At 36.6% G+C, this 25283-nt stretch overlaps 1 protein-coding gene across 4 annotated transcripts in view; it reads right to left on the bottom strand.

Annotated features, from left to right (window-relative positions):
- The window catches only part of LOC148079165 (putative E3 ubiquitin-protein ligase HERC1), a 127964-nt gene that overhangs the window by 5591 nt on the left and 97090 nt on the right, over window positions 1–25283 (bottom strand). For 3 of the 4 annotated variants that reach the window (XM_087790634.1, XM_087790635.1, XM_087790636.1), the window contains 30 exons: window positions 23108–23160; window positions 22839–23036; window positions 21218–21383; window positions 20904–21150; window positions 18884–19088; window positions 17999–18279; window positions 16212–16339; window positions 16015–16142; window positions 14726–14917; window positions 14515–14642; window positions 14251–14450; window positions 13012–13126; window positions 12822–12950; window positions 12655–12753; window positions 11475–11648; window positions 11133–11417; window positions 11007–11072; window positions 9769–9894; window positions 8336–8474; window positions 8086–8267; window positions 7474–7629; window positions 7279–7401; window positions 7053–7155; window positions 3794–3963; window positions 3594–3732; window positions 1984–2159; window positions 1750–1919; window positions 1508–1673; window positions 362–438; window positions 38–290 (listed from right to left, as the gene is read on the bottom strand). In XM_087790634.1, the coding sequence (XP_087646760.1) occupies window positions 38–290; window positions 362–438; window positions 1508–1673; window positions 1750–1919; window positions 1984–2159; window positions 3594–3732; window positions 3794–3963; window positions 7053–7155; window positions 7279–7401; window positions 7474–7629; window positions 8086–8267; window positions 8336–8474; window positions 9769–9894; window positions 11007–11072; window positions 11133–11417; window positions 11475–11648; window positions 12655–12753; window positions 12822–12950; window positions 13012–13126; window positions 14251–14450; window positions 14515–14642; window positions 14726–14917; window positions 16015–16142; window positions 16212–16339; window positions 17999–18279; window positions 18884–19088; window positions 20904–21150; window positions 21218–21383; window positions 22839–23036; window positions 23108–23160 (4774 nt within the window). The remainder of the gene's footprint in view (window positions 1–37; window positions 291–361; window positions 439–1507; window positions 1674–1749; window positions 1920–1983; window positions 2160–3593; window positions 3733–3793; window positions 3964–7052; window positions 7156–7278; window positions 7402–7473; window positions 7630–8085; window positions 8268–8335; window positions 8475–9768; window positions 9895–11006; window positions 11073–11132; window positions 11418–11474; window positions 11649–12654; window positions 12754–12821; window positions 12951–13011; window positions 13127–14250; window positions 14451–14514; window positions 14643–14725; window positions 14918–16014; window positions 16143–16211; window positions 16340–17998; window positions 18280–18883; window positions 19089–20903; window positions 21151–21217; window positions 21384–22838; window positions 23037–23107; window positions 23161–25283) is intronic. The other variant, XM_087790637.1, reaches the window with a different exon arrangement.

Raw genomic sequence — 25283 nt, 5'->3', positions numbered from 1 at the left:
AACCGCTGAGTCGTTCTTAAGAGACTTCATGTCGTACCACGTGGAAGTTCTCCTCGGTGATGCCGCTGTTCTCCAGGTGAAGGATCCCCTGCAGGGCGCGGTGAGTCAGCAGGTCCACCTCCTCCAGGTCCGACCCGACCAGAGGCATGGCACAGAGCTGCTTCCACACCCAGGGCGCCAGGTGCAGGTCCAGGGGCTTCTTGGTGCGGACGGCCACCGCCATGAGGATCCCCAGGAAGCGGAACTGGAGCAGGTGGTCCTTGGTGGTGGCGGCCGGGTTGAAGAGGAACCTGGTGGGTTGTTGGTGGTGAGAGTTGAAGGTCATGATGGTTCATGGATGAGAAGAAGAGACGACGCTCACCGGTCGGTGTTGCTGCCCACGTCTGCGAAGCTGTTGGGCGTGTGGATGAGCAGGTCCACCAGACCCGACTGCAGCTCCTGAGGACACACGGCAATAAATAAGAAATATATGTGTTTTTTATTATTAAATATGACATTAAACTGTGTCAACAGTGAGTCCTTTTTTCAAAGATAATCTTTTATTGGAGTTTAAGTTCCACTTATGTATAGAAGTTTGGATCAATTCCATCAGTATAAAAAAAACATTTCAATGTTAAAACTTTGAATTTTAATCATTAGTTTATTGAAAGGTTCATTTTTTTTTATTTAATTGCCAATTCAAATTTCTTTTACACATATAGTTTGATATTCTAATTACAATAATTAAAAGATTAATTTTCTAAATACTATATATTTTCATTTGTAGCCTTTTAAATTCAATATCAAAATGTTATATAATAGTGTAATCATGATTGGCTGAAAGTTTGATAGTTGTTGTTGTTTTCTTTAATTAAAACATTTTTTTATTGAACATTTTTTCTTTTTTATTAATCAATTTTTTCTTTTATTTAAAATATTTATTTGATTAAAGCAACATTTTTATTTAAAAAATTTTGTAGCAACTTTTTATTAATTCTTTTAGGGTTTTTGACTGAAGTTTCTTAAGAGTGAAGATTTATTTTTTATTTTTTATTTGTTGATGTTGTAAATATACATATATTTTGAATGAACCAACTTTTTTTAAATAAATATTTTATTTACAAGCTGAAGTTGCAATTTGTATTTCAGGATAAAAATATTTATTTGAGAAATATTGTTTTTAGCTTTAGAGAGTTAATAAATAATTCATCAATTCATTTTATTGTGCTTAATCCCTTATGAGGGTCACAGGGGAGCTGGAGTCTAAACCAGTATCATAGGGCGAGAGGCGGGGGACACCCTGGACAGGACGCCAGTCTGTCTCCGGACACACAAAGACAGACAACCATTCACACACACACTCATACCTACGGACAATTCCCCCAAGTTCTCAATCAACCTCTGTATGTTTTTGGACTGTGGGAGGAAACCGGAGTGTCCGGAGTAAACCCACGCAACACGGCGAGAACATACTAACTCGACACAGAAAGGTCACAGAAAGGTCAGATATGAATGGTGCAGCACCCACCAGGCACATCTCAGTGATGGTGTCGTCAAACACTCCCCCGGCGTCGTCGGCTCCTTCTCCCACGAGCTTCACCTTCCAGGCTCGCGACGGCAGCCTGAGCTCCAGAGGGTTCAGCGTCACCACCTGCTTGGCCACCTGCACGAAGATGGGCTTGCTGGAGCGCCCCCTGCAGGCGGAGGCGAGCGCATGTCAAGGGGCCGCGGGCGGCGGCGGGAGGAGGCAGCGAGCGGGAGGTCACTCACCTGGTGGAGAGTCGTTTCACAGTGATCTGAGGCCCGTAGGTCTTGCCCTGCGTCATGGTCCTGCCGATGGAGCGCATCAGAGGCAGCGTGTTGACCTTGGGTGAGAGGAGGCCCCGGAGCTCGCCCCGGATGATGGCCGACGTCCCTGAACTGTAGCGCGAGGTGGACACCTGAGGGGGAGGACCACAGGTCAGTAGGGCGTGTGTGTGTGTGTGTGGTTGGACCGGATGGTACCGTGGTTCTGGCGTCCAGGTTCAGCAGCCGCCAGGATTTGTACATGAGGTCGGAGAAGTGGTGCAGGACCCTGAGGCGCGTGCTGAGGAGGTCCGGGCTCAGGTCCTTCAGGGTGTTGTACTGGGGCGGCACCGACTGAGGGCAGCCCATGAGGAGACTCCCGGAGCCGCCCAGACCTGAGGGGACGCCAGACCGTCACACACTGTGTATTACACACTCCACACAAAGTACTGATACACTGATACAATACTGAAGCCATATTCAACAGCCTTGTATCGACTAAACATTTATTCTATTTTTCTTGTCTTTAAATCATAATTTACTTGTATCATAGTTAGTATAGTGTGTATTAAATACAATTAGATTTTTATATTTATATTAAAATACTAAAAACAATGATTATTGTTCTTTGAAGAGGAAATATTTGATGTATAAATTACAATTAACACGCAAATAATCACAGCATTTTGCATTTTTGTTTTGAAATTAAACTTGCGGCCTCTAGATGGCAGCAGTCACTGTGTCCTCAACAGCTAATGAAACCCTGGCAATGACTGAGGACGAGAGGATACAGTGAGTCCAGCAGCTTTTAAAGCTGATGTTTGGACATATTTTGGTTTGAAAACAAACAAAAGCAGATACAACTTCGTCAAGAGTCATGTGGTCTGTAAATACTACAACACCAGAGTCAAGTACTGGACAATACTACACATATATACTTGTTACTACACTATCACAACACCAGAGTCAAGTATTCAACAATACTACACATATATACTTGTTACTACACTATCACAACACCAGAGTCAAGTACTCAACAATACTACACATATATACTTGTTACTACACTATCACAACACCAGAGTCAGTACTCGGCAATCCTACACATATATCCTTGTTACTACACTATCACAACACCAGAGTCAAGTACCCAACAATACTACACATATATACTTGTTACTACACTATCACAACACCAGAGTCAGTACTCGGCAATACTACACATATATCCTTGTTACTACACTATCACAACACCAGAGTCAAGTACTCAACAATACTACACATATATACTTGATACTACACTATCACAACACCAGAGTCAGTACTCGGCAATACTACACATATATCCTTGTTACTACACTATCACAACACCAGAGTCAAGTACTCGACAATACTACACATATATCCTTGTTACTACACTATCACAACACCAGAGTCAGTACTCGGCAATACTACACATATATCCTTGTTACTACACTATCACAACACCAGAGTCAGTACTCGGCAATACTACACATATATCCTTGTTACTACACTATCACAACACCAGAGTCAAGTACTCAACAATACTACACATATATACTTGTTACTACACGATCAAAATACCAGAGTCAAGTAGTGGACAATACTACACATATATACTTGTTACTACACGATCACAACACCAGAGTCAAGTACTCAACAATACTACACATATATACTTGTTACTACACTATCACAACACCAGAGTCAAGTACTGGACAATACTACATATATATACTCGTTACTACAGTATCACTATATCGTTAACTAGTATTGTATCCACACACAGTAAAGTGAAGCGTGTTCACCTGAGGGCTGTGTGGAGGTAGAAGGTGTGGTCCAGGCTGAACTGTGACATCGACCCGCAGAGATCTGCTTGATCTTCTTCCCCTGCAGGGCCGTGACCAGCGTGGGCTCCTTCACCGGAGTGGAGTGTCCGAGGCCGAGCTGCAACGACAGCCCATAATAATACCATCGTCGTCCCCCTCTGGAGCACAGGTGAGCGTACCTGGCCCTCGCTGTTGCAGCCCCAGGCGTAGACGTCTCCGCCCGAGGACAGGGCGAGGACGTGCTCGCAGCCCAGAGACACGTCCTCCAGGTGGACGCCCTCCAGGCACGGAACCACCTGAGGACAGGACTTGTTCTTGTGCAGGGAGTCTGGGAGACCGATGAGGCGCTCTGAGGAGGACAGTTAGTGAGTCCAAGACCTGAACCAGAATCATTGAAGACCAATTAAAGACCAGATTTATATGATTCTTTTCATTCAAGATTATCAGCAGAAGATGATCAGTGTCATCAGAAAATATATATTTTCAAACGATTCATTTAAAATGGTGACAATTTGAAAAAACTTTATTGAAATATTTTTGTTATTTAAAGCATTTCATTATTTTTCGGAATAATTCAATTGAATAATTTCTATATTGAAAAAGTAAAAAAAAAAGAAATTTAGGTTGTTTTTTTTCCCCCAAATGAATGGGTTTTTATATATTCTTTTCCCAACTATTCAAAAATAAATGTTCTAAAATCAATTGTCATATATATATATTTAAATTATAAAATATTCTAAACGTTTTTTCACCCATAGTTTATATTGTGAAGCCAATTATTCGAAAAATGAGTTTATTCAATATATTTTTATTCACAAGCTTTTAAATGAAATATTAAACATGTAAAGTATTGACAGCTAATAGCGGATTTAAAGGGCGAAAAAATATTTTTGAATTATTGGAAGATAAAATTCTTTCCTTCTTACACTTCCTTCTTTACACTTCCTTCTTTCCTTCCTTACCCTTGCTTCTTTCCTTCCTTACACTTCCTTCTTTACCCTTCCTTCTTTCCTTCCTTACACTTCCTTCTTTCCTTCCTTACACTTCCTGCTTTACCCTTCCTTCTTTCCTTCCTTACACTTCCTGCTTTACCCTTCCTTCTTTCCTTCCTTACACTTCCTTCTTTACGCTTCCTTCTTTCCTTCCTTACGCTTCCTTCTTTACCCTTCCTTCTTTCCTTCCTTACACTTCCTTTTTTAGTACCTTACTTCCTTCCTTACCACTTCCTTCTTTCCCCTTCCTTCTTTCCTTCCTTACACTTCCTTCTTTACCCTTGCTTCTTTCCTTCCTTACACTTCCTTCTTTAGTACCTTACTTCCTTCCTTACCCCTTCCTTCTTTCCTTCCTTACCCTTCCTTCTTTCCTTCCTTACCCTTGCTTCTTTCCTTCCTTACACTTCCTTCTTTAGTACCTTACTTCCTTCCTTACCCCTTCCTTCTTTCCTTCCTTACCCTTCCTTCTTTCCTTCCTTACCCTTGCTTCTTTCCTTCCTTACACTTCCTTCTTTAGTACCTTACTTCCTTCCTTACCCCTTCCTTCTTTCCTTCCTTACCCTTGCTTCTTTCCTTCCTTACACTTCCTTCCTTCATTACCCTTCCTTACACTTCCTTCCTTACTTCCTTCATTACCCTTCCTTACACTTCCTTCCTTACTTCCTTCATTACCCTTCCTTACACTTCCTTCCTTCCTTACCTTTCATTCTTTACTTCCTTACACTTCCTTCCTTGCCCCTTAATATCTTCCCTAACCCATGACATCCTTCCTCAGCTACCATTCCTTCTTTCCATTCCTACCTTTTCTTCACTATCCTTCCTTCCTTCCAACTTTTCTTCCTACCCTTTATTTTCTTCCCTACCCTTCCTTTCTTCCCTACCCTTTCATTCCCTTCCTCCTTTTTTTTTCAACACCCTTCCTTCCTTCCTTCCGGCCCTACTCTTCATTCCTTCCCTCCACCCCTACTCTTCCTATTTTAAAAAAACAAACAAAGCATAAATAAAAAAAACTTTAAATTCAATTTAGAAAACAAATTCAATGAACACAATATTTAAATGAATCCAAAAGATTAAAATAAATAATTGACAAATCTATATAAAGTTTCAACAATATTAAATCATATTTATATAATATTAAATATATATTTCTTATGACACTGATAATCGTCCATTAAACATGTAGTTGAAATCAGAAGTAAATTGTTTCCACTTTAATTTAATGTTCATTCAAAGGTTTAATTTAAAGTTGTTTTATTGCTGTTACTGTGGTGAAGTGAACTCTGTCTCTGGTCTCTGCGTCAACACTCTGGAAAGGGAACAACACGTGGATCAACGACTTCATTTCGTCACAGGAAGAACTCACACAACTTAAGTTTCACACGACTTTAAACAAAAACCTGCTCAATGTTTACATGTATTTCCTGCTCAAAGTGATCATGTGATGTTGAATCATCTCCTAGAAACATGTGAAGATCAAGACTTTCATGGACGTCTGCAGCATCTTTGACATCAACTGTTGTTTCCTCGAGACGAGAGTTGATGAGATTCACTCGTAGTTCAGTGTGAAGGAATCTTCTGTCAGTCACTGGTTTGTTAATAATTTAGTGTTTGCATCAACCTGTGACCATTTATGTCATCTATGCATCACTTCCTTCTTTCCTTCCGTTTTTCCTTCTTTCCTTCCTTATCCTTCTTTCTTTTATTCCTTATCCTTCCTTCTTTCCTTCCTTATCCTTCCTTCCTTACCTTTCCTTCTTTTCTTCATTATCCTTCCTTCTTTCCTTACTTACCCTTCCGTCTTTCCTTATCCTTACTTACCCTTCCTTCTTTTCTTCCTTATCCTTCTTTCTTTCCTTACTTACCCTTCCTTCTTTTCTTCCTTCTCGCCTTCCTTACCCTTACTCGTTTCCTTCCTTCTACTTCCTTCTTTCCTTCCTTCCCCTTCCTTCTTTCCTTACCTTTACTTCTCTCCTTCTTTCTTTCCTTCCCCTTCTTTCTTTCCTTCCTTACACTTCCTTCTTTTCTTCCTTATTCTTCCTTCTTTCTTTCCTTACCCTTCCTTCTTTCCTTCCTTACCCTTCCTCCTTTCCTCCCCTACCCTTCCTTCTTTCCTTACCCTTCCTTATTTCCTTCTTTCTTTCCTTACACTTAACTTAACTTCCCTAACCTTCCTTCCTTCCACCCCTACCTTTCCTTTCCTCCTCCCCTACACTTTTCTTCCTTATCTACCCACCTTCTTCCTCAGCTACTATTCCTTCTTTCCATTCCTACCTGTTCTTCACTAGCCTTCCTTCCTTCCATAACCTTATTTTCTTCCCTTACTTCCTCTCTTCCCTACTCTTCCTTCCTCCCCTACTCTTCACTACCCTTCCTTCCTTCTTTCCTTCTCTATCCATCCGTCATCCATCCATCCATCCACGATCATTAACACAGTAACTAAACCTACCTTGTCCAAAAGTGTAGACGTGTCCGTCCCAGGCCAGCGCGACCGAGAACTGAGTCCCACAACAAACCTTCTTGATTCGCTTGTTGCAAAGTTGCTCCACTCTCTAAAAAAAAAAAAGAACAAAGAGAGTTTAATTAAAAACATACATTTGGATCCTTCATCTCCGTCCATCACTCAGGATTTAAATCATCAGATTTATATATTTTTCTTCAGCAGCGTCTCACACCTGAGGGTAATATTTAGCCGTCGACGACCCCGTTCCCAGTTTCCCGTAATCTCCGTCTCCGAAGGCCCAGACGGTCATGCCGTCCTGCGACAGCACCAGCGTGTGGTTGAGTCCGCAGGACACCTGGAGAAAAGGTTGATGGATGAACACGTGACCGAGTCGAGTGAGTAAGAAAGTCATTTTATATTTCCTCACCTGTCCCACGTGGTGACCCTCCAGCGCCGCCACTCGCTCCGGCAGCATTTTGTTGGACGTTGACCTTTGACCCAAACGACCGGATTCCCCGCTTCCGAAGGTGAAGAGTTTTCCGTCCGAGGTCACGACGGCCGAGTGACGGAAACCACACGCCAGCTGGAAAGATTGGATTGTGACTCGTAAAATATTGAGTCATGTCTGTGAAACTCATCTTTCTGACTCGAAACTCTACGTAAAAATCTGATCATTTTTAATTAAGATTAATTGTATAAATCTCAGTTCGGGGGCAGGAGTGAAGTAAAAGTATCATGAGGTTCTGTTCTATGTTAGTCTTTGTATCCTGTGTTATTTTTCTTTGATCTATGTTCTTTATCTTTAGACTTCGATTGTATCATCTTGTTCTTTCTTTTTATTTCTCTTTGTTCTTGTTCTTATTTTATTTTGATTATATTTTATGAAAAATTGCTGTATTTGCTGTGGCTAATTGGAAAAAAAACAATTTCAATCAATAAAGTTCTACCAAACCTAAGATATAAACATGTTCAAAATGCGTTGACTTGTATACGACACTTTTTAAATAAAGTTGCTGAATTTAGAGTCTTTTTTTCTCACCTGAACCACCTCTTCTCCCTGCAGAGCCTCGATCTGTTTGGGGCGCCTCTGCCTCTCGCTGTTCCCGTGCCCCAGTTTCCCGAAATCCCCGTCCCCCCAGCTGAAGACCTCGCCCGTCTCCGTGAGGGCCATGGAGTGACCGTCCGAGCCGCAGGACGTCACCACCTGAGTCACCATGTAACCTGAGGAAACGAGCGTCGGGGTCAAGCGAGTGTCGAGCGAATGAAAAATGAGGGGAAAAACGGTCAACCTTGGAAGGCGGAGATGACGGAAGGGACGAACAGGTCGTCGGAATTCCCCTGACCCAGTCTGCCGTACTGTCCTTCTCCCACGGCCAGGACCGTCCCGTTGGACTGGACCAGGAAGGTGCAGTTCTGACCGCAAACCACCTTCAAAGAATACACGGTTGAAATGAACAAAATGTTGGTGTTATAGTGCGACTAAACAGTATAGAATTTAGAAGCCTACAAATAAAAAAATGGTATATTTAGAAAATAAGAACAACAAACTCTTTGTATTATCATTTTGAAAATGTTTTATTTAAATCATTTTATTTATTCAATGATTCAAATCAAGAAGAAAATGTAACCTTTCCATATATAAAAATGATTGAATAAAATTAATTTAAAAATATGCTTAAAAATAAAATAAAAAACAATCAAAAGGAAAAAAAAAATCACTTCAATTATTAAAATTAATAATAATTTGTATTATTATATAATATCTAATATTTAAGTTTTGTATTCTTGTTCTAATAATTAAGAAATATATTTTCTAAATTCAATATGGAAAAAAAAACACTTATATACCAACACTTTTGTAATGAATTTAGAAGGCTAAAAATAAAAAAATAGTTTATTTAGAAAATTACAATATTAAACTCTTTGTATCACCATTTTGAAAATGTTCAATGATTGAAATCAAATAGAAAATGACACCTTTCCATTAGTCATGGTCTGATGAAGCTTCATGAAACAGTATCATGTTGTTTAGAGGTCAGTAGGTGGCGTCATCAGTTTAAATATGATGCCATCTAGTGGACTCGGAACATAATGACACTGCTTTATAAAGCTTCATCAGACCATGACTATTTTCCATATACAAATGGTTAAAGATAATTAATCAAACAAATAGTCCAATGCATAAAAAAAAAAATCAAAGGAATAATTATTAATAATTATTCTAAAAATTAAATCATCCAAATATTCTTTAATATAATATCAAATATTCAAGTTTTTTATTTTTATTCCAATAATTAAAAAAAAAAACGATTTCAATATGAAAGAAAGCACTAATATACCAAATTTCTGTATTGAATTTAAAAGGCTACAAATCAATTAAAAAAAGATTTAATTAATTATCTTTCTGAACAGATTAATCAAATTATATTAAATCTAATCTATGTGTGAAAATACTTGTATTATATACAATACTTAGAGTTATAATAATTAAAATAAATACAATAAAAGCAAAAAATTATGACACTGGAAGACTTCATTCAAAGCTTTAAATAAACTAACAATATTGATAAAAGAGTGTTTTTATAAAATGAATCAAACTTAAAGTTTTTATTGATTTTCAACAACAATGCATGGAGTTAATTCCACAGACTGTTAGCGTCGTCATCTCTGAGGTTCTTCCTCTCAAGTCCTTTCAAAATAAGAGTTGAAGTTGAAGGTGTACCTGCTGTGTCTGCAGCAGAGACGGCGCCAGCGTCGGCATCGAAGGGTTCGTTCCTCGTCCAGCCAACTGTCCGTAGCGTCCGTTGCCCCAGAGATAGACGTCGCTCTTCCCTCCACGCTGCCAGTCCTGGTGATTCAGAAGATTATTGATTATTTTACCTTCACCTGTGAAACTGTTCTATACATATTCCTACAAACTACTGCACAGGAAACTAACATTCAATTGATGTTTTCTTTAGAATTTTTTTTTTTTTTTAAATAGATGTGATCAGAAAAGTTAGACATTTAGAGATTATTCATTTTCAAGTTTATCAGTGTAATTTTATTTTAATTGAAATGGTGACACAAATATAACAACAGTTTTATACTGAATTTCAAAGGCTATGAATTAAACATCAATACATTCAGAATTGTTATTGTTATTAAATTGTTATTAAAATATCAAACTCAATGTGTAAAATGTTTTATTAATTAAATAGAATTATAATAATATGCATTTATAAGAATTATATATGAATTATATATGAATTAATTGTTATTCAGAAAATGCTCAGATATTAAAATAACAATACACTGAATTCAACCTTAACCTAAATATAGAAATGATAAAGTTTAATTAAAAATATCAGACCATTAAATATAGATATCATTGTATTCAATTATAAAACAAAAAATAGTAATTCAACAATTAAAAAAAACATACTTTAAATTTCAAAATGTAATTTTAATGGTACTTATTAAAGTTAATATATATATATTTCATATCAGATTAATCCCAGAATTTCTGTTATTCATTTCGATTCATAGATTAACCTTAAAATATAATTTAAATCAATAATGCTTTACTAAGCTTGACCGAACGGAAAGTAAAGAGGATATTTATGAACTTTAAGTAAAGACATTTAAAAGTTAATTAAAAATCAAGTATTAAAAATAAGTTTCCAACAATATTTGAGTAAAATCTCAGAAATTCATTCTGAGCTTTAGATTAATTGATCATTAATAATCAGGAATAATTTGAATAACACTAATCATACGATTCCTGAAACGATCAATTCTATTGGGACACAATGAAGGAGGAAAATAATTATAATAATGAAAGTTTCTAAGAATTAAAAACATTTTCTAATACGACGATTTAACTTTATTGATGTTTTATTGATACATTTTAAAGTGTATTATTCAAACCAGTGTTTATTTCACCACTAAAACATGATCAATGGAACACATTAAGTTCACCTCAGGTTTGGCTGCTGCCCACGACATGAGTTGCTCGTCCATCCTGAAGGTCCACTGACTGTTGTCCTGGAATTCAAACATTCAAAGTCATTTTTGAATCTTCTCTGGTCTGAGAGCGAGTCGTACCAGCGCTCGGCTGATCTCGCTGTCCTCCACCGCCTCGAACTCGGACACGATGAAGGACTCGGGGAAGACGATGCCGCTGGCGATGGCCTCGGCGCTGCGCACCGTGGTGGCGTAGGTGGCGAGCCAGCTCCACTCGGGCGGGCAGCAGTACGAGCACAGGCTGCTGTGGTGAGGCGGGCACGGGTAGTGGCACAGGTGGTCCTCCAGGGACAGGCCCACCGCCAGGGACGCCAGGCTCTGGAGGAAGGGACTGTGGACCAGCTGCTCGCCGGCGGCCACGTGAGTCTGCGGGAAGAAAGAAGATTCGACTCGAGTCGTGCGACGAAAACACCTGAGGCTCACCTGCTCGTAGGAGAACTGGTCCTGCAGCAGCAGCGGGAGCCGCTCCAGCAGAACCGCCAGGCAAGGAGCTCGGTTCAGACCCAGGATGTTCTGGCTCCTGAGGACCATCCGGCAAGAGGAGAGCACGTGGTTCTGAGCGATCCACTCCGGAGTGCAGCAGATCAGGAGCACGTCCTGGGAAACATGTTATCTTTGATACAAATAATATTTGTATTGAACTGATGATCACAGATGTTTATCAGAAGATTGAATTAATTTAACCTTTCAAATATTGAAAATCTTATTTTCTTTTTCTATTGATTTGTAGTTTTTGTGCATTTAAATATTTGTATTTAATCATTTTATTCGATCATTTATTTTTTTTATTTATTCTCAAACTATTTTTATTCCAATGATTCAATTTAAAAAAATTGTCAAAAATAATTTTTATACACATAGAGCTTGACAGTATTTCCAATAATTAAAATTAAAATTATATATAATAGTCCAAACAGAGAATTTAAAAAGGTTCAAAATGTATTAAAATTTAAAAAAATAAACTAATTGGAATAAAAATATCAAACTTTTAAGTAAAAATATAAATAAATAAGTAAAAAAAAAATTCAATGAAGAAAATAATAAATTTAATTATTTCAAAATAAATGCTTAAAAAAAAACAAAAAACATTTGATAAAAAGTATAAAATATATTCACTTTGAAAAAAACCCCAAAACCTTTCAATAAATAAATGATTGAATTAAATTATTCAAAAAGGAAATGCTTAAAAACAAGAAAACAACAATTAATAATAAAGAAAATATGTTTTAAATGTTAAATTCAAGCATTAAATATTATGAAGGCATTGATTTACTTCCATAATCATGAAATTGAAGATTATGGCAACAAGAAGAAATAAAATAAAGTTTAAAACTTGCTTTTTCTGGCCAATAATTTTGTTTGAAAAATGCAGCTAATAAAAACATTATTTTACCACTTTGATATATTTGAATAATAATAAATAAATAAAATTCTTGAACTAAATTACTCAAAGAAAATGATTAAATAGTTAGTATTACATTTAAGATAATATATAAATAATATTGAATATATTAAAATATATCATATTTTTGACATGGGAAAGTTTAACTTTTAAGTAACTTTTTGTCTCAGACTGTAGAAATATTATAGGTTAAAAGTTCACCTTTGACCTTCCGAAGCAGGCAGCGACCCCGAAGTTGGGAACCCATGTGGTGCTGACGACGGAGCCCATCCCCGTGATGGTCTGCAGCACCGAGCCGTCCTGCGGTCACAGACAACATCCCGGCGTCACGACTCAAACACACCCCAACAAGACCTGGACACACCGACCTGCAGGGACCAGATGTTGAGAAGTCCTCCGATCCCGCCCGAGACCAGAGCCAGACCCGTGGAGCAGAAGCAGAGCGACTTGACGGACGTGATGTGACCGTGAAGCAGAAACACACACTTGGCGCTGTCCTGGTGACGACAACCGCGACACGTTCAATGAAGATTCACCTGTCGAACCCTCGTCACTCACCTTCACGTCGATGTTTCCCTCCTCGCTCGACGAGTTCTTCAGCATGTTGGACAGAGGCGCCACAGCGCCCCCTTGTGGCAGAGTCCACACGTACACGGAGCCGTTCTGACAGCCTCTGTTCGACGTATTCAAGTTAGAAAATCATTTTCCTTTAAAGTAGCTGATGTTTTTAAGAAGAATAACAATAATCCTGTTCAAAAATAATGCATAAATAAACTAGATCATCAGTTTATCAGTGACACCAGAATATTAAATGGTTGAATTTAACATTTCAAAGGATGAAACTTTTAATATTTTAATTTAATCATTTTGTTTTTAGAATTTAATTCAATAATGTCTGTATGTATTGAAATGTTGAACTTGTTTTTGTTGAATAATTGAATTTACTTTACAGTAAATATTTTTTTTAAATAATTGAATTTACTTTTCGAAAAGAATGACATATACTTAAAATGATCAAATTTGAATAATTTGGAAATATATTTTGTTTAATTCTTTAATTTAATATACCAATTTTCATAGCCTTTGAAATTCATGATGAAATTCTCTTTTTGTGTCGTCTTGTGAAACCAACATTTTGATGAAAATCCTTTTTTTTACTCAAAAATAATATTTTTAAATTAAAAATCAGTTTTTAATTAATTTTTTATTCATTTTGATTTTTTGGGGGATTTAAGCAACTTTAATTTTTCTTTTTGATTGAAAATAGTCTTTGATTAAAGTTACTTTTTGTATTTATTTTTTTAATTATTATTTTCTTGATAAAACTTTTTTGATTTTAAGCCTAATAAAGAAACATTTTAAAACATTTTCATGCAGAAATTAAAAAAGCTGCAAATTAAAAAATTTTTTTTTAAAGAAAATTCAAAAAATTATTTTGAAAATATACTGTATTTTTAAATTGAATTATTGAAAAAGAAAGTACCTTCACCATAGCAATTATTGAATTGGAATATTTAGAAACATATGCTTAAAAAAGGTTCAATAATAATAAGTTTCATCATTTGAAATGTTAAATATAAAATACTCTGATGTAAGTAAGTAAGTAATTTGTATTCATATAGCGCTTGCCAGGGTCACAAAGCACTTAAAAAAACAAAACAATACTCACTAAAGTATATACTTTAAAGGTCAAGATAATACTGAGAACAACACAGGAGTTCCAGAAAATCATGGAAAAAATCATGTCACTATCATGTACTTCTACACAGGGTAGTATTATGGTAGAATTCAACTCACACGGCCATCATGACCCGCGGGTCGGGTTCTCTCCCGGGCAGCGAGCACCACTCGGCCACGTTCACCGTGCTGGAGTGAATGAGGGAGTGAAGAGTTACCCACGTGCCCCGGCAACATCCCAGAACCTTCACGGTCTCCGAGCGACCCATGCACAGCAGCAGGTGTCCGGTGGGATCCCACTTCAGCGAACTGACACAGTCCTGCGGGGAGAACCACGTCGTTGAGATGATTAAAAACATGTGTTCACGGTCGTTGGAGACTCACCTCGAACACGGACACCACGACCGGCTGCTCGTTCTCGGGGGCGTCGGCTGCAGCCAGAAGAACGCTTCCGTTAGGGAAGCCCACGGAGAAGCACTTCTCTGGGCTGTGCCAGGACACGCACTGGGGAGCTGGACCGACACGGGAACGTCAACTTAAAACCCTTCTGGATCACCCGCTGGTGAAGCACATCATCACACGAGAAGACTCTCACCCTCGTCCCTGTAGCAGTGAGTCAGTTCCGTGCTCTTCACCAGCAGCTCGGCTTCTTGTAGTGACACCTGCAGCCAGCAGAGGGAGCCGTCCAGCCGGCCCACCAACAAGCTCTCCGCGCCTCTGCTCGGACACGCGGCCCAACAGAGAGCAGTGACCCGGGACAGCTGGGCCTCGATGTGGCAGTGAGACCCTGGACACACACAGCTTGATCCACCACAAGAATCGCATTGAAAGTGTTTGAATGTGTCAATAAACGTATTGGAAATGATCAATATTATTAATTGAGTTGTTGAGAAATACACAACCTATGTTTGAGTGTCTTTGTTAATATACATTTTAACGTGAACAATTCCCCATTTACAGAAAGTCTAAATATTGAACAAATACAGTATACTATATTTAATACAAAAATTACATTTTATTTTCCTTTTTTATATAAAAATATATTTTTTTATTCATATAAAAATCAATATTTATGCTTGTAACAAAGAACAGCCTGGAGTAAAATCATTAGACTGATCGTGAACCAAACTACATTTTTAATTCATTTTTTATCATTTTAATTCATTAACATAACCAGATGTGTTAAAGTTGTTCGGTCCTTTGGTAAGTATATCCTGACCTTCAAAATACTTTGAAAACCAACATAAAAATTGAGGAATCCCATTAATGTCACGGCTTAATGACAATTGTTGTAAAGTCATTATTGAAAACATGTTATTTTTACAGTTTTGTACTTTAAGGTAACAGTTCATTACTATCCATATTTTATTGATTTGTCTGTTTTAAGTATTTTGTATATTTAAAAAATATATAATTATAAATTATAATTAAATTGGTGTATTTATTTAATTATTATTTGATAAAAAAGTCTTTTTTTTTCTGTCAATTGTCTGTATTGTGCGGTTTTCTGCCAGAATTGTGGAGACAACTGTGTTGTTCTTTGACAATAAAGAAAGTAAGTAATAGTTATTTGTAAAGCATCTTTCAAGACCACGGTCACAAAGTGCTTGTTAAATATAAAAACAAATTTAAAAACCCTTAAAGTCCAAGACAACATAAGATAAACACAGAAGTCTCAGAAAATTGGGGAAAAGCCTGGACGAATGAAAAGGTCTTAGTGCCGATATATCAGCCACAGAGTCACAGAGTTAAAGGAGGACCACAGGCTGGAGACAGGCTCAGTGACAGCAATTGTCTGCCTGCTTCTTAAAAATATGATGATCCTTTTGTTTTCCATTCCAACTGAAACATGACGCAAACCTTGTGGCCCGTGTGTGTGTTTACCTCTGAAGTTCATGATGTTGATGTGTTTGTTCTCAGGGGCCGCCAGGAAGTTCCCAGCAGGACTCCAGTAAACTGGCGACATGTGATGACATCGACCGGCTCGGTCCAGACCAGAGCGATCGCTCTTACTGCGACACATGGACGAGGATTTAAAAAAAATAGAGAGGAAGAGAGAAACCGGCTTCAGGACGACTGACCTGGTGACGCAGGAGAAGGTGGCGTGAAGGTCTGCAGAGATGGGGTTGATGCTCCAGAGCTGGACCACCTTGTCCTGAGAACATGTCGCCAGAAGATTCTGCTCACTGTTCCACGAGCAACCGGCCACCTGAGCACACATGTGGGGAGGAAGTACACAAATCATATGAAACACACTGAAGCAGATTTTTTTAACCAGTTTACATAGGAAAAAAATAGTAACTAAATATTAAATTAATATATTTTTTTTACACATAGTTAGATTTTCTTATTCCAATAATTCAAAAATATTTTTTCCGAATTCAATATTTTCTAATTTGTGGCCTTTTTAATTCAATATAAAGTAAGTAAGTAGTAAGTAACACCAGACAATATTGAATTCAAAAAGCTACAAATTAAAATATATTGAATGTTCAATTATTGTAGTAAGAATATTAAACTATGTGTAAAAAAAAAAAAATGCATACATTAAGAAAATATTCCTAAAAAAAAGAAGATTCACGATAAATAAAAAAAAAGTTTTCAATATTACACATATATATTATTGAATTCAATAATTAAAAAAAACATCCATGAATTAAATGTTTTAATGTATAAGTGATTAAATTCAATTGTTTTAAAAATAAAAAAAAGGTTTAATAATAATGTAACTTTTCAATATTTGTTCATTTTCCAAACATTCCATCTATTATTCCGGAGAATTTAATTGATAGAATTCCACACTTTCCATCTCAATTTCACAAAATGTAAATATTAAATAGAATATCTTCAGTTGCAACTTTGTTGATTACTTTCCTTAAAAGTACCGTAAACCTTTATAGAAAGTAATCAGATCCCTTTCGATTTTTCACTCTTTGTTTCATTGCAGCCATTCCCTCAATCATTTAAGTTCATTGTTGTCCTCATTAATGTAAACTCAGCACTCATTTTAGCGAATGGCTGCAATAAAATAAAGAGTGAAAAAATCGAAAGTGGTCTAATTACTCTCTGTACCCACTGTATATATCTAACAGGGAGAGGAAGTGATTATAACCAATTGATACACAACAAAATTAAATTATATTGTAGGGAAGTATACGAGTGCAGTCGGAATAATGGATCGTTGAATTTAACGTTTGAAAATTCGGATTATTTTATTGAAATATTTAAAAAAAATTAGATCTTCAAAACACTTTTTTTAGTTAAGTTAAAAACATCTCTTTAATTATAAAAAATACATAAATATAAATTCAGTATTGTTTTTAATTTCTGGTCACAAGTTTTTTCTTAAAATTAATCTTTTATTTTTACATTTTATTACACAGTATTAAAGTGAATTATTTAAAAAAAAAAAAACATTTTAATGCTTTAAGTATTTATTTTTAAGAATTATTTTAGTATATATTCTATGAAAAATAATTTATTTTGAAAATATAATTTTTTTCTTAAATTAATCTTTTATTTTGAATCAACATTTTAAACAAAGTATTGAATTATATAAAAAAAACATTTGAATGCTTTAAATATTTTTTTAAGCAGTATTTTAGAATACATTCTGCGAAAAAAATTCATTTTGAAAATATTTTAAATGAAATTGATTATAATATAATTCAATGCTTAAAAAACAAAACACATTTTAAATAATATTAAGTAATGTGATGTGACTGCTATCAATAAATCTACATTTAATCAGATTTAAAATAATTTAATGATTATTCTCGTGTTCAGGTTTTCATCAAACGTTCCGACTGAAAGTCAGGAGCATTTTTTAGCAGGAAGTGACGTCGTATATCTGACGAGGGTCTCTCACCTTGTTGTAATGTCCTTCCAGTCTCTTCAGGTGACACTTGCGTAGATCTCCGGCCAGGTCGCTGTAGGTCTGCGGCCGGTGCGGTCCGTCCCGCCCGGTCACGGCCAGAGCCTGGACCAGCTGCTGGGCCGCCCACTGTCGGTGTCTGCTGGTCAGTCGGGCCGACAGCACGCAGGCGGCCAGAGCGTTGGCGAGCTCCAGGGGTCCGACCCGGGGGCTCAGCTGGGTCAGAGGCGAGGGGGGCAACGACGAGGAAGACGAAGCCGCTTGAGCGCTGAGATCTGTGGACCCACGAGGGTTAAGATCACGAGATGAAGTCGGACGTCGCCATCATGACATGATGACATTTTCTTTTTGTGTCGTCTTGTGAAACTTTTATACAAACATTTTGATGAAAATCCTTTTTTGTTTTATTTAAAAATATTATTTTTTAATTTAAAAACTGTTTTTCATTAATTGTTGATTGATTTTGGATTTATTTTGGAATTGAAAATAGTCTTTGAATAAAGCTACTTGTATTTTTTTTTTATTATTATTTTATTGATAAAACTTTATTTGACTTTAATCTTAATAAAGGAACATTTAAAAACATTTTCAGGCAGAAATTAAAAAGGCTGCAAATTGAAAAAAAAAAAATTTGTAAATAAAATTCAAATAATTTTGAAAATATACTGTTTTTTTTAATTTAATTATTGAAAAATAAAGTACCTTCACCATAGCAATTATTGAATTTAAATATTTATAGACATATGATTAAAAAAGGTTCAATAAAAAAGTAAAGTTTCATCATTTGAAATGTTAAATATAAAATACTCTGATGTCACAAACATGTACTTCTACACCGGTGCAGTAATATGGTAGAATTCAACTTGTCGCCGGACTCACCGTGGTCGAACTTGTCCGGGCCGTGACAGTGGACCCCCTTCTCCGTCAGCAGGGACACCAGGCTCTGGGTGACCAGGAATGTGGGCGAAGTGTGCTCGCTGTGCTGCAGGGCCACGGTGGTCACGCTGGTGCTGACGCAGCTCCTCTGGCCGGGGTCGCTGCTGATGGCGGCGATGTTGACGCCGGTGGCTGCAGCCATGAGCTCCTGCGTGGTCACATGACTCACCGTGAACAGACGGAACTCAAATTGGTCTTAGGGCGACCATATGTCCTCGTTCACCCACAAATGTCCTCTTAAAACACTTCAAACACCCATCGCTGCACGATATTGGAAATATGTGCAATATTCGATATCAGTGTCTTGAATTGCGATATTAATGCGATATATTTTTTTCTTTCACTTAAAAATGTAGCCACGGGCAGGTGCGAGTACTATAGTGTAGGTCCGGGGATATTAGATAAAGAAAACGATATCTCCTTTTCGTTTATTTCCGCGCTTCGGTGTCGACATAATCGTAGAACAAAAATATCACTTATAACGCTCAAACTGAGCGACATCAGAGAGGAGCCGCCGGCGCGTCGCGATATCACCAAATCAATAATAAATCCACCTCCTTGCACACGCACACATAACACTTTATAAATGACCTGATGCTAACAACTTAGCTAGCTAGCATACGGTGAAGACGGACAGGTTTGTTTGGAAGTTCACGATCTTATAAGAAAACAACTGAGACGAGATGAAAAGTTCTTACAATATGTTGCTTTAACAAAGGAGGTTGAAAGAGACGAGTGACTGGATCACTAGTGTTTGACTCGATCATGAGTTAGTACTACTTCCGTGGATATACTGAGCTGCGTCGCCATAGCAACCGAGCCTAGCGAGCTGCGCCGCACAGTTCACAGACGGACGGAGACGTAAACAACAACGAGACATAGAAGTACAAATTGATAACTTTACAGAACGTGACACTGATCCGACTGGTTGAAGTGCGTATTTAAGAAATGCTTGATTTATACAATAAACAATTATAAATTATTTAATATAAATGATAAAGTATTACATGTTTTCGATATGGATATCGCACGTGCCAATATAGCGACGTCAACTTTTTTTCTAAATAATTGATCATTCATATATTATAATTAGTTTTCATTTAATAATTAAATAAAAATAATAGTTGTATATTGAGAGGTTGGGTTAGTTTGTTTTTTTAAATCTTTTTTTTTTAAGAATATAATTTTCTTTTTACACATAGTTAGATTTTCTATCCAGCCATCCATCCATTAATCCATCCATTCATCAATTAATCCATCCATCCATCAATTAATCCATCCATCAATTAATCCATCCATCAATTAATCCATTCATCCATCCATCCATCCATTCATCAATCCATCCATCCATCCATTAATCCATCCATCTATCAATTAATCCATCCATCCATCCATCCATCAATTAATCCATCCATCATCCATCAATTAATCCATCCATCCATCCATCCATCCATCCTTCAATTAATCCATCCATCCATCCATCAATTAATCCATCCATCCATCCATCCATCAATTAATCCATCCATTAATCCATCCATCTATCAATTAATCCATCCATCCATCCATCCATCCTTCAATTAATCCATCCATCATCCATCAATTAATCCATCCATCCATCCATCCATCCTTCAATTAATCCATCCATCCATCCATCCATCCATTCATTCATCAATCCATCCATCCATCCATCCATCCATTAATCCATCCATCTATCAATTAATCCATCCATCCATCCTTCAATTAATCCATCCATCATCCATCAATTAATCCATCCATCCATCCATCCATCCATCCTTCAATTAATCCATCCATCCATCCATCAATTAATCCATCCATCCATCCATCCATCCATCTATCAATTAATCCATCCATTCATTAATCCATCCATGCATCCATCCGTCATCCATCCATCTAGAATATGGTCGCCCTGTCCAGAGCAAACATTGAAGTCCAGACGTCTGACCTGAGTGCAGATCTCCACCAGCTGTCTGTAGGCAGTAGGACTCTGAGACACGACACTGCCGATGGCCGCCGTGAGAAAGTTAAGGGAGTTGGAGTTGAGGTCGGACGGCGAACCCTTCGCGCCCAACTGTCTGCCGACGGAGGTGTGAGCTCGACCTCCTGCCGCCAGAGTCATCAGACGCACCAGGATTCGGATGTCGGCCAGACCCAGGGACTCCAGCCCGTTGGAGGAGCTGCAGACGGAGGCACTGAGGCGGGAGTTCAGTTAGATTTATGGTCTCAGATTATCTACGCAGTATATCCTGGGACACGTACCCGGCTGAGGACTGAGACAGAGCCCGCATCACCATGTTGTAGGCCAGAAGGATCTGAGCGGTCGAGGTGACTCGTCTGAGGGCTTTGAGTCGGTCGTGAGAGTCTCTCAGCGACGTGGCCTGCTGACCCAGGCTCAGAGAACTCTTCTGCTCCACCACGGCGCTCCCTGGTGGAGAAAACAAAACATAACCACCAAAAATAAAACGGATGGAACCGAAAATGAAATGTAAACCAACAAAAGCGTAATTGTTTTAATGCTTAAAAATCCTCCTAAGCTGTTGCTCCTAAGCTTTGGAACGATCTTCCTCTCTCTTTGCTCTTGATGGATCTACTGACTCCTTCAAGAAACATCTGTGTTTGATGATCTACTGACTCCTTCAAGAAACATCTGTGTTTGATGATCTACTGACTCCTTCAAGAAACATCTGTGTTTGATGATCTACTGACTCCTTCAAGAAACATCTGTGTTTGATGATCTACTGACTCCTTCAAGAAACATCTGTGTTTGATGATCTACTGACTCCTTCAAGAACCATCTCTGTGTTTGATGATCTACTGACTCCTTCAAGAAACATCTCTGTGTTTGATGATCTACTGACTCCTTCAAGAACCATCTCTGTGTTTGATGATCTACTGACTCCTTCAAGAACCATCTCTGTGTTTGATGATCTACTGACTCCTTCAAGAAACATCTGTGTTTGATGATCTACTGACTCCTTCAAGAAACATCTGTGTTTGATGATCTACTGACTCCTTCAAGAAACATCTCTGTGTTTGATGATCTACTGACTCCTTCAAGAAACATCTGTGTTTGATGATCTACTGACTCCTTCAAGAAACATCTGTGTTTGATGATCTACTGACTCCTTCAAGAAACATCTGTGTTTGATGATCTACTGACTCCTTCAAGAAACATCTGTGTTTGATGATCTACTGACTCCTTCAAGAAACATCTCTGTGTTTGATGATCTACTGACTCCTTCAAGAAACATCTCTGTGTTTGATGATCTACTGACTCCTTCAAGAAACATCTGTGTTTGATGATCTACTGACTCCTTCAAGAAACATCTGTGTTTGATGATCTACTGACTCCTTCAAGAAACATCTCTGTGTTTGATGATCTACTGACTCCTTCAAGAAACATCTGTGTTTGATGATCTACTGACTCCTTCAAGAAACATCTGTGTTTGATGATCTACTGACTCCTTCAAGAAACATCTGTGCGTTTGATGAGCTACATCTTAAGACCTTTTTATTTGTGCAGGCTTTTCCTTGATTTTCTGGAACTCCTGTGTGTTATCTTGACCTTTAAAGTATATACATTATTGAATATTGTTTTAATTGTTTAAGCGCTTTGTGACCCTGGTCTGGAAAAGCGCTATATAAATAAAAACTACTTACTTACTTACTTAAAATTGTATTTACATTAATTTATACGTTTGATTCTATGCTTTAATTCAATTTTTATTTCCACACCTTCATGTAAAGTCTCATTATTTTTTGTGATTTATTCATTTCAACTTGCAAAGATATTCCTGATGTATCTGAGATGAATATAACTTGCTAAAGCATGTATTTTATAAAACATAAGAGGTCAAATATTTGAAAGGACACAACTTACCTTTCTGAACGACCACCTTTGAACTCTCCCCGGTGCTGTAGGCATGAGCTCCCAACGGGTCCGGCTCGCTGAAGGTGATGGGGTCCGGCACAGGCTTCTTCTCGGTGAGGCCCAGCGGTCTCAGCAGGAGCCCGAAGTCCTCGAGCCCCGTCAGCTTGTCGGTGTCGCACTCGTCGTCGCGGCTGATCTCCCAGTCGTCTGTGACGGTACGAGGCGTCACTCAAACGTACTGATTGACGGTTAGAAGATGATCAGGGAATTTAACTCACCATCGGACGTGCTGTCCAACTGGCCGATCAAATCTGAGGTCAACCCTTTAATCCTGGGAGATATGAGGAGAAGATTTCAGCGACACAACTTTTGTATTTATTGGTTTAAAACTATACAGTGATCAAATCTATATACAGATGTTAAACATAACATAAAGAGGTCTGTATTATTAAAAATCTGTTGATAGGATACGTATCATAATACAGGGACGATGATATGATATATAGTGATTGTGTATGTGCATTTATTATGTTACTTTAAACTGTGTTGGACGTAATGACTGCTGCTATCTAGTGGCAGGAAGTTGAATCGCAACACAAAACACAAACACAAAAAATTGTTAACATTTGCAAATTTATGAAAATAATAATTTAAAAATATGTATATTTGATACACGTTATTGAAATATAAACTATTAAACAAACATTATTTTTAAAACAACCAACAAACAATTTCCCGAAGGAGACCTCCTGAGGGATCAATAAAGTTCTACCTAAAAGAATCATGTAAACAATTCAACATTATTTTATATACTATTATATACAGTAATGTGAAAAAAAAACATATGTTAAAGTGTATCGATATTGTCTCACGTGTTGCTATAGAACGATGTTAAAAATCTTGATTCTCACGTTGGTTTTAATAAATAACATTCAACATTATTTTATATACTATTATATAGAATATTGTGGAAAAAAAAAGATGTTTAAAAGTGTATTTATATTTTCTCACGTGTTGCTATAGAACGATTTTAAAAATCTTGATTCTCACGTTGGTTTTAATAAATAACATTCAACATTATTTTATATACTATTATATAGAGTATTGTGGAAAGAAAAACATGTTTTAAAGTGTATTTATATTTTCTCACGTGTGCTATAGAATGATGTTAAAAATGTTTATTCTCACGTTGGTTTTAATAAATAACATTCAACATTATTTTATACTATTATTCACAGTATTGTGAAAAAACATGTTAAAGTGTATTTATATTTTCTCACGTGTTGCTATAGAACGATGTTAAAAATCTTGATTCTCACGTTGGTTTTAATAAATAACATTCGACATTATTTTATATACTATTATATAGAGTATTGTGGAAAAAAAAACATGTTTAAAAGTGTACTTATATTTTCTCACGTGTGCTATAGAATGATGTTAAAAATCTTGATTCTCACGTTGGTTTTAATAAATAACATTCAACATTATTTTATATACTATTATATAGAGTATTGTGGAAAAAAAAACATGTTTAAAAGTGTACTTATATTTTCTCACGTGTTGCTATAGAATGATGTTAAAAATCTTGATTCTCACGTTGGTTTTAATAAATAACATTCAACATTATTTTATACTATTATTCACAGTATTGTGAAAAAAAATGTTAAAGTGTATTTATATTTTCTCACGTGTTGCTATAGAACGATGTTAAAAATCTTGATTCTCACGTTGGTTTTAATAAATAACATTCGACATTATTTTATATACTATTATATAGAGTATTGTGGAAAAAAAAACATGTTTTAAAGTGTATTTATATTTTCTCATGTGTTGCTATAGAACGATGTTAAAAATCTTGATTCTCACGTTGGTTTTAATAAATAACATTCGACATTATTTTATATACTATTATATAGAGTATTGTGGAAAAAAAAACATGTTTTAAAGTGTATTTATATTTTCTCATGTGTTGCTATAGAACGATGTTAAAAATCTTGATTCTCACGTTGGTTTTAATAAATAACATTCGACATTATTTTATATACTATTATATAGAGTATTGTGGAAAAAAAAACATGTTTAAAAGTGTACTTATATTTTCTCACGTGTTGCTATAGAAAGATGTTAAAAATCTTGATTCTCACGTTGGTTTTAATAAATAATATTCAACATTATTTTATATACTATTATATAGAGTATTGTGGAAAAGAAAACATGTTTTAAAGTGTATTTATATTTTCTCACGTGTTGCTATAGAATGATGTTAAAAATCTTGATTCTCACGTTGGTTTTAATAAATAACATTCAACATTATTTTATACTATTATTTACCGTATTGTAAAAAATAGTTAAAGTGTATTTATATTTTCTCATGTGTTGCTATAGAACGATGTTAAAAATCTTGATTCTCACGTTGGTTTTAATAAATAACATTCAACATTATTTTATATACTA

The sequence above is a fragment of the Callionymus lyra genome, chromosome 5 (genome assembly GCF_982586985.1).
Source record: "Callionymus lyra chromosome 5, fCalLyr1.hap1.1, whole genome shotgun sequence".
Taxonomy (NCBI): Eukaryota; Metazoa; Chordata; class Actinopteri; order Syngnathiformes; family Callionymidae; genus Callionymus; species Callionymus lyra.
The sequence above is the reverse complement of the archived record's forward strand: the minus strand, read 5'-3'. Positions and strand labels throughout refer to the sequence as shown.